The sequence below is a fragment of the Atta colombica genome, unplaced genomic scaffold, assembly GCF_001594045.1.
Source record: "Atta colombica isolate Treedump-2 unplaced genomic scaffold, Acol1.0 scaffold125, whole genome shotgun sequence".
Taxonomy (NCBI): domain Eukaryota; kingdom Metazoa; phylum Arthropoda; class Insecta; order Hymenoptera; family Formicidae; genus Atta; species Atta colombica.
In genome coordinates, this window is record NW_017259212.1 from 4,170,803 (window position 1) to 4,186,383 (window position 15,581).

Genomic DNA, 15,581 nt, shown 5'->3' on the forward strand with positions numbered 1-15,581 from the left:
AGATACAGAGAAGATAGTTTTAATAAAAACGCTGTCAACAGATTCAGGAAGCTGTGATCGTATTGAATTGTACGTAGATATAAATTCAATGAATTTCTGCTTCGATAAGCCTTTGGCTTTAATCGCCTGTATACTATGCACGCATTATACGCTTGCTAGGAATGCTAAAAAAGATTTGACATTTCGCATTTTGTCTTCTTAAACTCGAACTTCTGTCTGTTTTCTAAGTCAGAACTTTCGAGGAAAACTTGCCTATTTACATCCATTCCGGTTCATGCGTAATATCTCTTCGTCTAGTCTCTCTAGTTAGTAATTTTGTTACGAATGGCACGTTTGCTCACACATAACGCTGGATAGCTAACGCTCCTCTGAAACTTTCCCCCAGACGATTAACTATAACGTAACGATAAAAACAAACAACCCCCGTTGTCACTCTTGCGCAATCGATATCTCTGTATAAATTAATATCTTCTCACTTAACAAGCTAACAATAAATTTAGCTTTGGCAGTAGAGTCCACTTAATCCCACGTGCTCGTAAAGAAAATCTAGCGAATAGATTTCTTCTTGGCAAGGATGCAGTACGTATGGTGATATTTACGATATTATGATGAATCCTTTCATTGTAAAACGAAAGTAATACGTACGCGAAATAGTAGACGACATAGACAATACAACGGCAATACTATTCAATTACAAAAGAAGAAATGATTATATAATAAATAAAATCTTCTATATATATATGTACATATTATCTATAAATCTAGAATAAAATTTCATAACAATTGTTTATATATCTATATATACAAAGTAGGGATAATAATCAAGGACAAGAACACTGCGAGGTAACAATTTCCTTGAAAACGAGTACCTTAACATCAAGGATTGGGACACACGATAGACTTTAGATTTAAAAATAGCATAATAGGATAATGTAGCACTGCTCGCAATACGAGTGCCTCGTATACTGGTAACGATTTCATCAGTCTCTACGTATTGCTGACACTGTACAGCGGCGTAACTATATCACTATTTCATATCCACACGCTCTAAATAATGTAACATTACATAATATTGTTATACTGGTTATAAATTGTACGACTATAACGGAGGAAACAGTTTTGTATATCACTCGGGTATTTCTTAAGAAATATGTGTAAAACATCAACATTTAAAATGCCATGCACATGCAGAGTGTCGTTTCACATCGAAATGTTTCACGCGACATGCACGAAGTCGGGTACGAAATTCATATTTCACGAGCGCGAGGCGCAAGCGAGAAACTATTAATAACTAAAATTGTATCCTTCTTTCTACGTCACGCTTAGGTCACTTTTAAAACGTCAGCGCCAATAAATAACATAAATGTCTTTTCATAATTCCTTCAATCATACATATGCGTATTTACAAATTGCACATTAAGAAATGTATTGCATTTACAATTAATTAGGCACCTCGTTAACAAGAAAATAATATAGAAAATAATATAGAATTATATGAAAATAAATTATAGTTATATATGTACACACACACACACACACACACACACACACACACACACACACACACACACACACACACACACACACACACACACCACACACACACACACACACACACACACACATTAAACGATGATGCGAGACTGTAAACTGTCTTGATCATTACTTAGTAGAAAATAGCACAAAGACAAATAAAATGTATGAAAGGAATACTCTATATAAGTAGAAAAAAGTATACCCGATTGCCATCGCAGTGATAGCGATTTTGCATTCGAGACAAATCGAGAATGGAGAATATGATTTCGATAAGAGTCACATTCGCGCAATATTTTTAAATAGGAAAAGCCATTTCTTCGTTTTCGATTTGGCATGGATGCTCAATAAAGACGATAAATAAATGAGGAACATTATACACAAACTCTAAGATGCAGATTAAAGCGAATCCTCAGGATATTACACAACAACACTTTCTACATCTAGTCCGCCTTTCCATAATGTTGCTCTTATATCGTTCAGTGACTTTGTAAGCTTTCAACTTTAATTTAACGTTTCCAGTATTATCATTGATATCTTGACTGTGCGTCGAATTACTTCTCGTTGTATTCTTCGACGTACACGTCTTGCTCTCACAACTTATAATCTCTACGTCATGACTTACCGTGTGTATATCTGGGCATATCTTTATCATGTGACTGTCGCAATCTTGATCTCTAAGAGGTTTTATCTTCGTCTCAGCCTTCTTGTGTGATGTCTCGAGAGTTTCGACGTTTATTCTGTCCGGATTCATGTCGGTTTTTTCACGCCTTCTTCGTAATGCCTGCAGAGAACTCGATTGATTTTCCAATAAGATTTCAGTGCACTGTATGTTTTTAAAACATTCATCTGGAACATTCTGTTCTATAGTCAATTTATCATTCGTTCTATCGGAAACAACGTCACTTTGCATGTAAAGTGTATTTCTCACGATAGCCTGCGCATCTATTTCACATTTCGTCTCCTTACACATATCGCATTCATCTTCGATAAATTTTCTATCATCCTCTTCAAAGTACAAGTTTTTATTTGATATCAATTCGTTATGGTCTTTCAAATATGCATCATTCTCCTTCCCTTCTATTCTATCTGTACTCTGACTCAATCTACTGCATTCTTCCTCATCCATCTTGTCACAAATTTCTGATTTTTCCGAACTTATAGCATCACCACTCAGTGTTTTTGTGCGGCCATCTGAATATGTGCTCAATTTGTTTTCCGAATAATTACTCAATCTGTCGTCGTGGAAGTATGTAGAGCTTGCATTTGACTCGAAGTTACTCGCATTTATTATTGCTATTCGCGGTATAATCAGATCGGGCGGTAATCCATCGACGATATCCGGAGGACTCGAGTTCGAGGAAGATTGGTTCGCAAAATTACTGAAAGAATGATAACCTTGCTGCCCCTTACTTTGGACCCAAGCTTCTGTTAATACGTGGGATCGTTGCCACGATACATCGCTGTTGCATCTGTTTTTCCTTACGCACCATTGATCATCAGCATCGGACCAGGAACGCAAATGGCACTCACTGGGACTTCTCTTGATGTCCGAAGCGTCTACCAGATCCGCGTCCTCGTGCTTCTTATTTTGCACAATCAGTTCTAATCTGGATTTCAATAAAGCCGGCGACACAGCTCGATCAATGTGTCGCCTTGATGTGTTCGATGTCTGAGTCGATTGTAGCATTGATGTCGCATTGTCACCGCCAACATTGCTGTCGATGTGATCCGTATATAGATCCGGAACCTCTCCGGAAGCCATCAACGCGTTCGGACTCGGACTGTCCATGCTATCTGGCGTGTAAGGATCATGCTTAACAGGTATTGCGTGCAACAGATTAGATGAAATAGAATCCGAGCGCGCGTTAGCGTAACTATTACAATCAGGCAACATGGACAACAACTCCAGATAATTGTTGGGCACTCGGAAGCAAAACTCAGATGCAATTGGCAAGTTGCAGCAGTCTATCATACCTGCATCCGAAACGAGAGTAGCCTTCAAGTAGACTGGCTGTAAATGGTAACGAACTTTTATATATTATCGTGCGTTATAGTAAGAAAATGATAAGATGATTATAAAAGGTTTGTGTATTGTAGGATTCTATGGGACAGGTAGACGATTTTAAGCTAACATTTCATCTTTAAGGGGATAATAATATATAAGTAATGTACTTTTCAATCTAACTTAATCTATATCTATGTGTTAACTTTATCTATATGATATTTATCGAATATACGATGAATGAACTTTAAAGAATCAATATTTCAATCGAACGATATTATAATATCATATACAAATTTGACGATCATTTTCCAAATATAAAAATTATGATATTGATGATTTTAGATATTCAAAAATTTATATCTTATACCATTTTATGTTAATTAGTAATATTTTTTGCAATATTGTGTTTGTGTACTGTAATATCCGTATCAGATTAGAGCCATTAGAGATTAGAGTCATTGAGATTGAAATTTAATCAATCGAGAAAAAGAAAACCAATATGAAATTTAGTGAACTTTGCTTCAATTGGTCAAATTTAATTTCAATCTCTATAATCTGAATATAATACTGCCTATAGAATATGATCAGTACTTTAATTTAATATACTGCATAATAATTAATTAACAATATAATAACAATATAATGTAACCTATTTTATACGTATCAATATTTATGTTTTTTATAATACAATGGTCCCAAAATTAAACATAATTTTAAAATCATTAGTGATTACCACTTTTTATCATGCTCTTATATAATAATAAATAATCTCGTGCGTCGTGTAACCAAAATATGTATTGTGTGTATAATGTAATAAAATGTTGTTCAGCATTATAGGAAAAAAATAGAAGGGGCGTTACATTGTGTATTTGATAATTAGATTGAAAAAATACGATTATTCCATGATAACGATAATGAAGCTAAGAATTATAAGAAAGAAATAGATTCAAAAAGTAATGTAGAAGTCAAATACTTCAGGATACTACGTGTGTGGAGGTGCTACATTAAACAAGCCCCTATTATGTTTATTGTCAAGATAACGAAATACTAACAGAATAAGAGACGTGAAAAACATAGGGGATTTCAGATAAGAACAGACAGACAGTTCATAGATAAGTACCTTAATGCTTAGAGATTCATTCGAAACTCCAGAAAAACAGGCTGCATCATAATAATTGAAAGAATGGATCATCAGAATAAGAACTAGGCAGTGTGTAAGTATATGTTCCCAGCATAATAAGTAAAAAATGTCGTAGTATCGTTTTATAAATGTAAGAAAAAGATGCGAATTGGAAAAAAATTTTTAATCTTACCTTATGATCACCCATGCACGTATTTGGGCCGATTATGCCGTATTCCACTGCCTTGGAATCATCAATCTGTACAAAAAAAACATAAGCATTACGTGATAAATTCTACACTTTACTTTTAGAATCGCTTTACATCGCGAATATAAATTCTATAGAAACACGTACATTTTGGACTAGCGTTTTTGCAGTGGGGCTCAATAAAACCCGATCGCACCAAGCTGGCACTCTTGTTTGCATATAATTTACAGGTTCGTTAATATCTTCCTGAAATGGGTAACTTGGCACAAAGTTGATTGGAAATTCGAATAACCTTTCTTCAAAGTCTCTCAGTTCTTTATCATAGTCGCGTAACTGCATAAATATGAATAATTCAATTATTGTTATTCCAATCGATTGAATATAGATCATATTATACATCATATTATACATAAATGGAATATCTAACTTACCCATTCACCGTTATTTTTTATGAAAATATTCTGATGCTCGTAGTGAGAAAATTCTTTTTTGCCCAATGTTAATATGAGATCATCATTTTGATTGTGAAATTGCAATTTCGAAATATTTCCTTTATTTGATAACTTTTTTTCTTGAGTATTTTCCGTTAGTTTCTATTAAAGATAAATTAAAGTGCTGTAATACATTTGATTTTAATATAATTATTTCATTAATATATATGTAATAATACATTATTAATTTGCTACAACAATTCAAACGTATGACATACACAAAGTAAAATACAATTGTACTGCTAAGTAATATTGCTTTTAACAATAATATAGATACTAATTTATTTATAAAAGTTAATATTTATAAAAGTTAATACTAATTTATTTATAAAAGTTAATATTTATAAAAGTTAATACTAATTTATTTATAAAAGTTAATATGCTTTTAAGAATTTTTGATATATTCATTTTTAATTTCTTTCTTGTTTTTTTATCAAAAGCTTATCGTGACTACTGATGAAGGCTCACCTTTATTACACTTGCTGTATCTGTTCTAAAATTAAAATCACCAAATAAAAAATACGGCACATTTGGATATTTATCATTATGAAATTTATCTAATGTGTGCTCAAGCGCTCTTCTGCGCGTTTTACTGTATACCGATGGGAACTGTAAAAAAATTGTCAAATTAAAAAATAAATAATCGACACGCATACAAATACATACTAATGTATATGGAATAAACATAAAAATTTCTTACCATCTCCATAGCAATAAAATTACTCGCGTCATGAAATAAGTGTATGTTTATGAGATCAAAAACTGTTCCACTAATACTCCATCGGGTACGCAGAAAACCCTTTCTGGACCATTTGCATTCTGGGAAAAATTCTTGAGGAAACTTAGCTTTCTCTTTGGTACTAACTGCTTCTATGTTGCCCGAGTGGACATCTTTTCCATTTACAGGTATAAAAGACAACTCTAAAATCACATAATAATAGAAAAATATTACATTATTGGGAGCCATTTAAAATAAAGTTATGGAACGTACCATTAAAATCCCATAATAAAACATCGTTTAAAGACTCGTGCACAAAGTAGAAACTTCCTAGAGCCTACAAAAGAATCTTGATAAGAATATTGCTTTATTTAAAGCAATCGGGTATTCAATAGAAGTTATATTTCATAACTGACCGTAAAATGTTCAGCGGATGAATAATCTTCATCAAGAAATACCCTAATTTTGTCAAACAACCTTAATTCTTCCGATGACATAAGTAATCTGTAAATAACATGTTTCATTACGCATTAAGTTGTAATAGAAAAATATAATATAAGCTTCAGATAGAAATTTCTTATAAATACATTTTTCAAACAACTTTTTTATATGTAATATATACATTTCTCCCCTGTCAATATCATACAATCAACTTATCTTTTGAAGTGACTCACTCAACTATAGAGTCACGCGTGATGCATCTATTTTTATCCCTTTCTGCCAGTTATGCGTTAAATCATATTCAATATCATATATGTGGAAAGAGAAAGCTATTTGTTTTGATATTTATAAAAGGTTCAAATACATAATATCGATATAATGATAAAGATCAAAAGTTAAATGATCGTTATACAATACGAATACATACGAAGGGGATATTTTACAAAAACAATATTAGACGAATGTATATAGATTATCTTAATAATTTAATTATAGTCAAATATTATAGCTCTTGGAAACCTTTCAAGAAACTCCAATAATAATATTATAACATGATACCTTCGGAATCTACAAAACATTTAATCTCTCTATACGCGTGTAATTTATCATGCTGCATATAAAAATTTATTATTTTGCTTTATTAAAACCTATTTATTAGAAGTGACAATAATGATAAATACGTCTATTTATTTCTATAAATATATATTATGGAGAGGAATAGTTGGAACGCGAGTTGAACCCAGATAAAAAATGTGACATTTACCTAACAAAGTCCTCCACATGCCTCATACTCTGCTCGTAATTCTTTCCACCTACTTCTTGGCAGTGCAGCGCTATAAATTTTGGATCCAGTCTCGATATGGTCTGAAAAAGCAATCCACTTGTAAAAAAAAAAAAACAGGTCACGCCGTCGCCGGCGTCGCCAAGTGAATCGCGTAAAACGCCGTACGGGAATGATACTTACGGACAAAAACTCTTCCGTCCATATCTTCAGCATGACACTAGGCTGCAAGAAAAGATCGCGTATCAATCTATGAATCCTTCATACTTCGTGCACTTTAAAGAAAAGCTTAATGAGATGTTCGAGGGCGCGCGGATATATTAATAGATTGTTAACGTCACGCGCAAGGTTTTATCGGCGTACATCACCAACCTCCCCCATGGCACCCTCTCCTGATGCGACGACAAAAAAGCACGCGATGAGTGTTCTTTTCTCTGCGTTTCGCAAACGACGGATACGATAATCGATCGTGGTAATGGAAAACTCTCTCGCGCGTGTGAATCTGATCGCTTCGGTGCCGAACGTGCAGACTCGTTCTGATTAAATATCAGAGTCTGATCATGAGATGATACAAATTTTTAATTGACTCGTCGTTTTCGTCAACTTCAGTAAATTAGAATGAGTATAAGTAAATTAGAATGAGTATCAGAATGAGATAGTATAATGTATTGAGTTGAAAAAAAAGTAATGTCATACATTTTCAGCTCAAAATTATATACACTGAGAAAAAAATTTACTAAATTTTTTTTTGAATAGTCCTAGCGGATACTTATTAAATGTAAACATATATTTATTAAATACAATAATCATTAGTTTGATTTAACTATCATTTTTTTTCTAAATATTATATAAGTAAATATTATATAAGTAAATATTCCGCACTACGACTATTCAAAGAAATATTTATTAAAATTTAATAAATTTTTTTTTCAGTATATAGAATATATTCGTGAAAAATGAACAAAATTTAATTTTCAAAAAAACAGCTTTAAAGCTGAAAATTAAAAACTTTCAAAGAGTTACTTATATTTTTTAAGTTTTTATGAAATGGTAAATTTTTCAAAATTATGAACTGAACGAAATGAAAAATATTCTTCTCACTTTGTGGGCTTGCCACGTGCTCCAAAAAAATTTTCTAACGTGAAAGTTTAAAGTTTTCCCTATAAATTCGTTTTTTAAAAATGTTACTAAGATTTTTTATTATTGAATTATCGCAAGTTAAATGAAAGGAATATTTTGATTTTAATTGCTTATAATTCCATTAAAAATCATCGTATTGCAATTAAAAAAACAGATTCTGTTGAAAGCTGAAATTTTGCTCTGACACTGAATATAATAGTATTTTAAGGATTAGTTTGAATAAAATAACAATAATTACTCACACTCAACTTCTCACATTCTCGCGTTCGATCGTTCGCATCTCTCTCACTTCTTTGTAGCCAAAATATTATTTCGCGTATATATTTATTATTTATCGTTATTATATTTAAATTTTTAACAATTCTGTTACAACCGCGGAGAGCAATCGTTTAAATGACAAGTTACAAATTAATTAGAGTACAGTTTAAAAGATACATTACAATCTTATTACTCTGTTTTAATACGCGATATAAAGAAAACTCGAGACCGTCAAAAAAATATATAAGTTTAAAAGGCTATTGTCTTCGTTCTTGCCGATGATTCGTGTATAAAAAGTATGATTCGTATATAGCTATATCTAACTAAATATGTGTACATACGTCAAGTGTGTATGTACATGTCTTCTGTCTCGCACCGATAAATTCTGTAAAGATGGATACTTATGACGGTGCAATCGCTACAGTATAATAATATATAATTTTATCCTAAAAACACGACATTACTTTTCTTCCAACTTAATAAATACATATAGAGGAAGACAGTATACAGGAATGTCCCAACATTCGCGACTTAAAATACTGTAGCGAGAAAGTTCTTAAAAGATTAAATAAAAAAGTTATTTATAAATTGTTATCTTAAGTAATATTTTTTGAAACAATAAGAGTTTAAAAATAGTCAATTACAGATGTTGATACCTGTCCATAAGTTACGATATTAATGAGCGTTGATAAGTGCGTACTAATACTTACTATTTAAATGTAGTCTATAATTGGCCATATTTAAACTCTTATAAACAAGAAAACGAAGCAGCATTTATTTAGATATTTTGGCTCTTCATCCTCAATAAATGTCTCTAACAATATGTACAATTTTAAATGCATGATTCTCATTTGCTCGCTTTCGTTTTCTTGTTTATTTTGAATCAAGAATCTATTTGTAAATTATCATCATTGTTTTGAATCCGAATTTAAACCTTTATATCTCGGAAACTATTGCTTAAAATATTAAAAATTTACAAAAATTTAACTTTATCTTCTTTTTCTTTTATTGTAGGTATCACTGTTTTTCTTCACGCGTTGTAATCTGGACTTGTTAAAGAAGACAATAGCTCTTTAAACTTGTAAATTTCTTTCAACGGTCTCGAGCTTTCTTTATATTAGTCATGTATTAAAACAGAATAAGATTGTAATGTACCTTTTAAACTGTACTCTAATTAATTTGTAATTTGTCATTTAATAATTTTTTTTTTTACTAAATTTTTCCAAAACTTTTTTGCTATAATATTTTAAGTCATGAATTTTGCGACTCTGTATATATGTATATCTTTCTCTCTGTAATAGAATTTTGACGAAATCGTGACCGGACTCTGACAGAGTCTCTAGTGCTGATGCAAACGATTTCCCGTGACTTTCACAATTCTAGTGACGCACTGTTAAATTTATAGTGTCAAATTATATTCAATTCGAATTATTTTTAATCATTTCTATAGATCACATTGCTCGTACTCTATATGTTAATTTGACTGAAACAATGGAGTAAATAATTTAATTTTAAAAAATGTATTAAATTTGACTCAAAGTTTTACTAAGTGCATACATTAATATATTGTTTACTTTGAAAATAACTACAGAAATGGATTACTTTACATTTCGCCATGTATTAAATATAACAAAATATTATTTAACTCCAGGGATTGAAGTGTTATTGCTTCTTTGATATCTAGTAGCAAATTCGAGAGCATTCAGTGCGCAATGTGCATATTCAACAAAATCGTTGTACACAAATTGACATAAAGATGTGTGTTTAATATAAACGAAAAGAAACAGGTTAAATCACGAAATTCTTATAATAGTATCTTTATTGTGTTACTTGATAAAAATGTATTTTATAATTCAAAATGTTAATTTTTACTCGGATTAGTTCAGTACAACGACTATAATGTGCATTAGTGCGCACTAATGCAGCCAATCGAATGTTATAACAGTGCGACACGAGAAAATTGACGCTTCGATAGAAGTATCAACAAACATCGAGTGCACGCACTCGAGAATCGATATCGGGTATTTGTGTTTCCGACCATTCCATCCGCGTGACCGTCGAGAGATTGTGTGTTTTCCATTTAATGACACAAGTCGACATAAACATCATTCTATAAAGCTACGCACAATCAAAGGCTGCGCTCGGTAGAGAAAACTAATCAGTTAACACTTAATAATTATTTAATATGATTTCCTACATTTAGATCCAACGAAGAACTAAAGGCAAGAACTATTATATTTCATTAATTATATTAAAGAATCATTAAGCGATCAATTAATTGATTAGTTTCTCTAATGAACGCAAAGGAACAGGGAACGAAGAATAAAAATTTTAACCTAATTAGAAATTATGTGTATTCCACAGTATATGGTTTCTGATAGGCTGAAATTCTTATTCTCTGTTTTCTATTTCTTTGATTGTGCGCAAGTCTTGTCTTTCTTGATATTCAAAGAGAAAAAGATAGAACGACATTTGTGTCGACTTGTGTCATCAAATGGAAAGCACCCATTATCACGCGATTCATTTATTGTTATTATTTGTTTCCTTTATTAAATGTAATTGCGCTTAATCGTTGTAAATAATCGAAATTATTAACGCAAGTTCGTACAAAGTTCTTTTTCGCATCGGGAAATCGATACTAGGAATGCAAAGCGCACTATATAGTGTTTCGAGAAGCGAATTTCTCAATTCGGTAATCGATTATTCAACAAGAACTCCTCCTCCTTCATCTCGAAGGAGGAGGAATTCTAACTACTTAGTTCATTGCGAATAGATTCCGCTTGGAAAAACGCAAAAGAGAACGTTTCGTTTAAATGGAACGTTACGAAGGACAAAAGAAAGCTTGTAAACATATTTCTCGCAAACTTTTCCAAGTTACATAATCACGCTAACAATTCGTTTCGCAGTATCGTAATATCGTAGATTTCACATGGGAAATTATTGTAAATTTATACATGTATTCATCGTGACGCTTGTGAAACACGTGACAGTGTCAATAACAAGAAATGGCGAAAGTAAAAGATAAGCTTAATTCTTGTGTCGCGAATTGTATATCTAATTTATATAAAATACTGCCGTATGTTTTTACACATTATGAAAAAATTTAAGGAGAAATTTCACGCTCTCTTATATTTGCATTATTTGTCTCTCTTATATTTGTCAATGTAACAAACTGAAAAAATTGAAAGGAACATTTAAAACTTGGTAAAGGACAGGGCTAGACATATATTTGAAATACTTTTATTTAAAACATAGTATTTGCAATGCAAGTGTATTTCGCATTCTGTATCAGCAAAGAGCGTATGAAAATATTTTGTATATTTTGTAATTAATAAGATTAATTGTCAATCATAATATATATTTGAAATTCAAAATATAAAACACTTTCAATCTTTCAATTATTAACATAAAAGAAATACAAAATACAAAATACTTTTACATGCTGCGATGAAATATAAAATATTTTTATGTGCTCTGCTCTAAAATACAAAATATAAAAATACATTAGGAAATAAGAATCTTAAATGAAGAGTCAAGTTAGAGTTTTAGTGCTGACATAATTCTTTAAATTTATATACTACATATATGTAGCCCTTTTTAAACTGCGCGCTGAAAATAATTTTCGTCTTCAAACGCAAGCCGAACTATTGTAGTAATATCATAAATTAAATTGATAAGCAATTTAATAATTTGACATTCTCTATCGGCATCCTAAATTAAAGAAATCTCAATGTGTTAAAAATCTGTAAATAAATTTATTACGAAAATATTACCTCGGAAAAAAAGATTACGTATTATGTAATATATAAATTTACACAGAATTATTTCAGTACTAAAGATCTAACTTGACCATTTAAGATCCTTATTTCCTAATCCTTGTCGATGTGTAGTCACATAATAATCTTATTGAAAACTTTGTATTCAAAATTACAAATATTGTTTTTCAAATAAAAGTGTTTCATTTCAAATACATGTCTTGGTAAAGGATACATTAACAATTCTATTTTCGTTAATAATTTTCTCTTATGGAGTCTTAAAAATTCTCTTACAAAATCTTAGGAATATTTTTATGTCCAAAAATTATTCCAAAATTTCTTGTTATTTAGAGATAAAAGGCTTTTCAAAAATTTGGAAATTTTTAAAAGAGAATAAACACAATTTTTTAAGCGATTTTACATAACGTATTGTGATATTTCGAAGAATAGATCTAATAAAACAATCATTTACGACACAATTTAAAAAATAAGATTTTTCCAAAAATAATTTTAAATCAATTAAAATTTTATAATATTAATTAAAATGTAATAACTGATTTGTAACAACTGATTATAGGAATAAAGATATGTTCTTCACGAAAAAATAATTTTAAAAAATTAAAAAATTAGCTACACTAAAAAAATTGTTCACTAAATTAATTTTGTTCATTATTTTTTCCATTGGAAAATTTAAATTTAATATGTATTTAAATTTAATGTGTAATGTTTAAATTAAAACATATTTTAAATTAAAACATGTTTTTAAGAATTTAATAAAGAAAAGAATATTATATTTAAATATAATGAAAAATTTGGCTCTTACGCCTTTTATTATTCATTTTTATTATTATTATTTTATTATTATTGAACCATTATAAGTTTACACTTATTTAAAACATTTATTTTGCTGTGTCAAACAATCGAGCGATTATATGTATAATTGTTATAAATAAATATATTTTCAATGACAAAAATAAAGACAAATTAAATTAATTTTGCTAAATGAACAATTTTTTTCTCTCAGTATAGTACAAACGTGAAAATAATTTTATTAGACTATCAAAATAATTTTTTAGGTCGCTCAAGCTGGTTATGGAATGTCATAACTTTTTGCAACATTACGCATCATGCTTCAGTTTCCTACATATTTAATTATTTTAATTATTTTAATGGTCTAATAAAATTTAATCTATTTTTAGATCTGTATCTATCTCAATTTTAATCACTTCAACAAAATCATTCTGTATATTTTAAACTTTAAAGTCTTCCTAATTCCTTTTTTCCTTTACGTTTCCATTCTTTTTCCAAGCATAACACAAAAATATAGCAATTTTTTAATTGTGTCATTGTAACAAATGGGCAATATTTTAAAATTAGGTGGATGCATCCAAGTGATGACAGAAAATCGAAAACTTGTAAACGTCGAAAACATCAAAGTCAAGTTTTGAAATCTAAGAGCAGAATAATGACCTTACACGTGAAACTTTCAGCGAATCTGCAACATCTCGCAGTTTATACATCAAGGAACAAACCGAAATGTCGAAATAAAATACGCGCATAATTAAAACACATGGAAGGAAGAGAGAGAAAGAAAGAAATACAAAAATTGTCAGAAGCCGGAGTCCCGGAGTTCGGCGATTAGAGGAATCGAATCTTTAAATTTCATCGCGCCAACTTTCTCGCAGTCGACCGGACTACCTAAAACGAGCCGATCGTTCGTCTCGCACGTGTGTCGACCGCGAAACCGTTTGCGTATGCACGAATGTATAAAAAATTCGCGCAATCCAAAGCAGCGGTATCCGAGACAGGTAAGACGAGAGAGAGAGAGAGAGAGAGAGAGAGAGAGAGAGAGAGAGAGAGAGACAGAAGAGGAGAACGGAGCAGCACGACGGGATGGCGCGGCGCGGCGCGGCGGCGACGCGGCAGCAAGTAGGTCGTGTGTCGCGTGGATAAATAATCGCACGAAATCGAAGACATGAACGCGATCGATCGATCGGCTTGGTTCTCGGTCGGCCGCGCCTCGTCTCGCCGGTTACGGTATCACGAGGAGGTCAACGATATATACCCATATACACCGTATAAAATAAGTACGCACGTACCTCTTCGAAGATGCTGCCGACGTTCGCGGTGATGAGGAGGACTGGGACAGCGTTGCTCGCCATTCTCGCGATCGGATTTAGTGATGGGGGGGGCTGATTTCTGGAGCTTCAGCTCCTTTAGTCTCTTGATTCTTGAGGCGCGCGATAGTCCGCACCGTGTCGGCTGTCGTCAGACGACGATAACGACTGCGGTGCCGACTGTCGCGGAGTCACGGTTTGTCGACACTCTCGAAGCAAACCGCACCGCACTACACTACCACTGACGACGACGACGGCGGCGACAGTGATTGAGTGACGGCAACGGACGAACACTAGCAGCAGTGAGCAGCAGCAGTAGAGCAGCACCAAGCAGCACTCGTGTTCGCGCGACGTCCGACGATCAACGGCGGCCGCGCATCTCGCTCGCACGCACTCTCGCACACTACTAACAGAACAGACGTCGGTTCTATCGGTCGGTCGTTCGCGCACCTCTCTTGCTCGTTCTATCTATCTGTCTCTCTCGCTACGTCACACTCTCCTTCTCGCCTCCGTTCTCTTCCGATCTCACTGCCGGAGCCGGAGCTGTTATCGCACCTTTCGGAGAAAGCGCCGTGTTAAGAGATAAACACAGAGATATCGCGACGAGGACGAGGAGCAAAGTCATCCCCCGCGCCGCGAGGAAGCCGCTCGACCTCGGCGCTACCGCGCCGCGAGTACATGCGCATCGTCAATGATCGAACGCGGGGCAGGAGAAGAAAGAGTATACAAATTACAAACTCGCGAGAGGAGAACCTCCGTTCCGTTCCTTCCTTCCTTACGAGTTGCGTTACGTTGTATGTTGCGTATGTCGTACGGCGGTGGCGCACGAGAGAGAAGAATCGTGCGCGCGGTAAATATATCCCTCTATCGGCCACGCCACGCCTCCCGCGGACGTCAATAGGCAGTGCCGTGCCTACCACGCGTATTGCTGGCGAACGTGCGTGCCGATGAACATGCGTGGTGCAGCGTGAAGTAGCGCGCTATCGCACGTCGAGGTAGCCCTCAGATGTT

The 15,581-nt window shown here is 33.0% G+C and overlaps 1 protein-coding gene across 1 annotated transcript; it reads right to left on the reverse strand.

Moving 5' to 3' along the window:
• Positions 1–1,940: 1,940 nt before the first annotated feature.
• On the reverse strand, positions 1,941–15,349 carry LOC108694865. The gene is made up of 11 exons (XM_018204550.1): positions 14,553–15,349; positions 7,484–7,525; positions 7,283–7,383; positions 6,495–6,582; positions 6,352–6,415; positions 6,061–6,281; positions 5,829–5,969; positions 5,301–5,462; positions 5,017–5,202; positions 4,855–4,920; positions 1,941–3,547 (listed from the first exon to the last, which is right to left on the reverse strand). Exons 1-11 carry the CDS (start codon positions 14,613–14,615, stop codon positions 1,946–1,948), a joined length of 2,736 nt encoding a protein of 911 aa, XP_018060039.1. The 5' UTR covers positions 14,616–15,349; the 3' UTR covers positions 1,941–1,945.
• Positions 15,350–15,581: the final 232 nt, after the last annotated feature.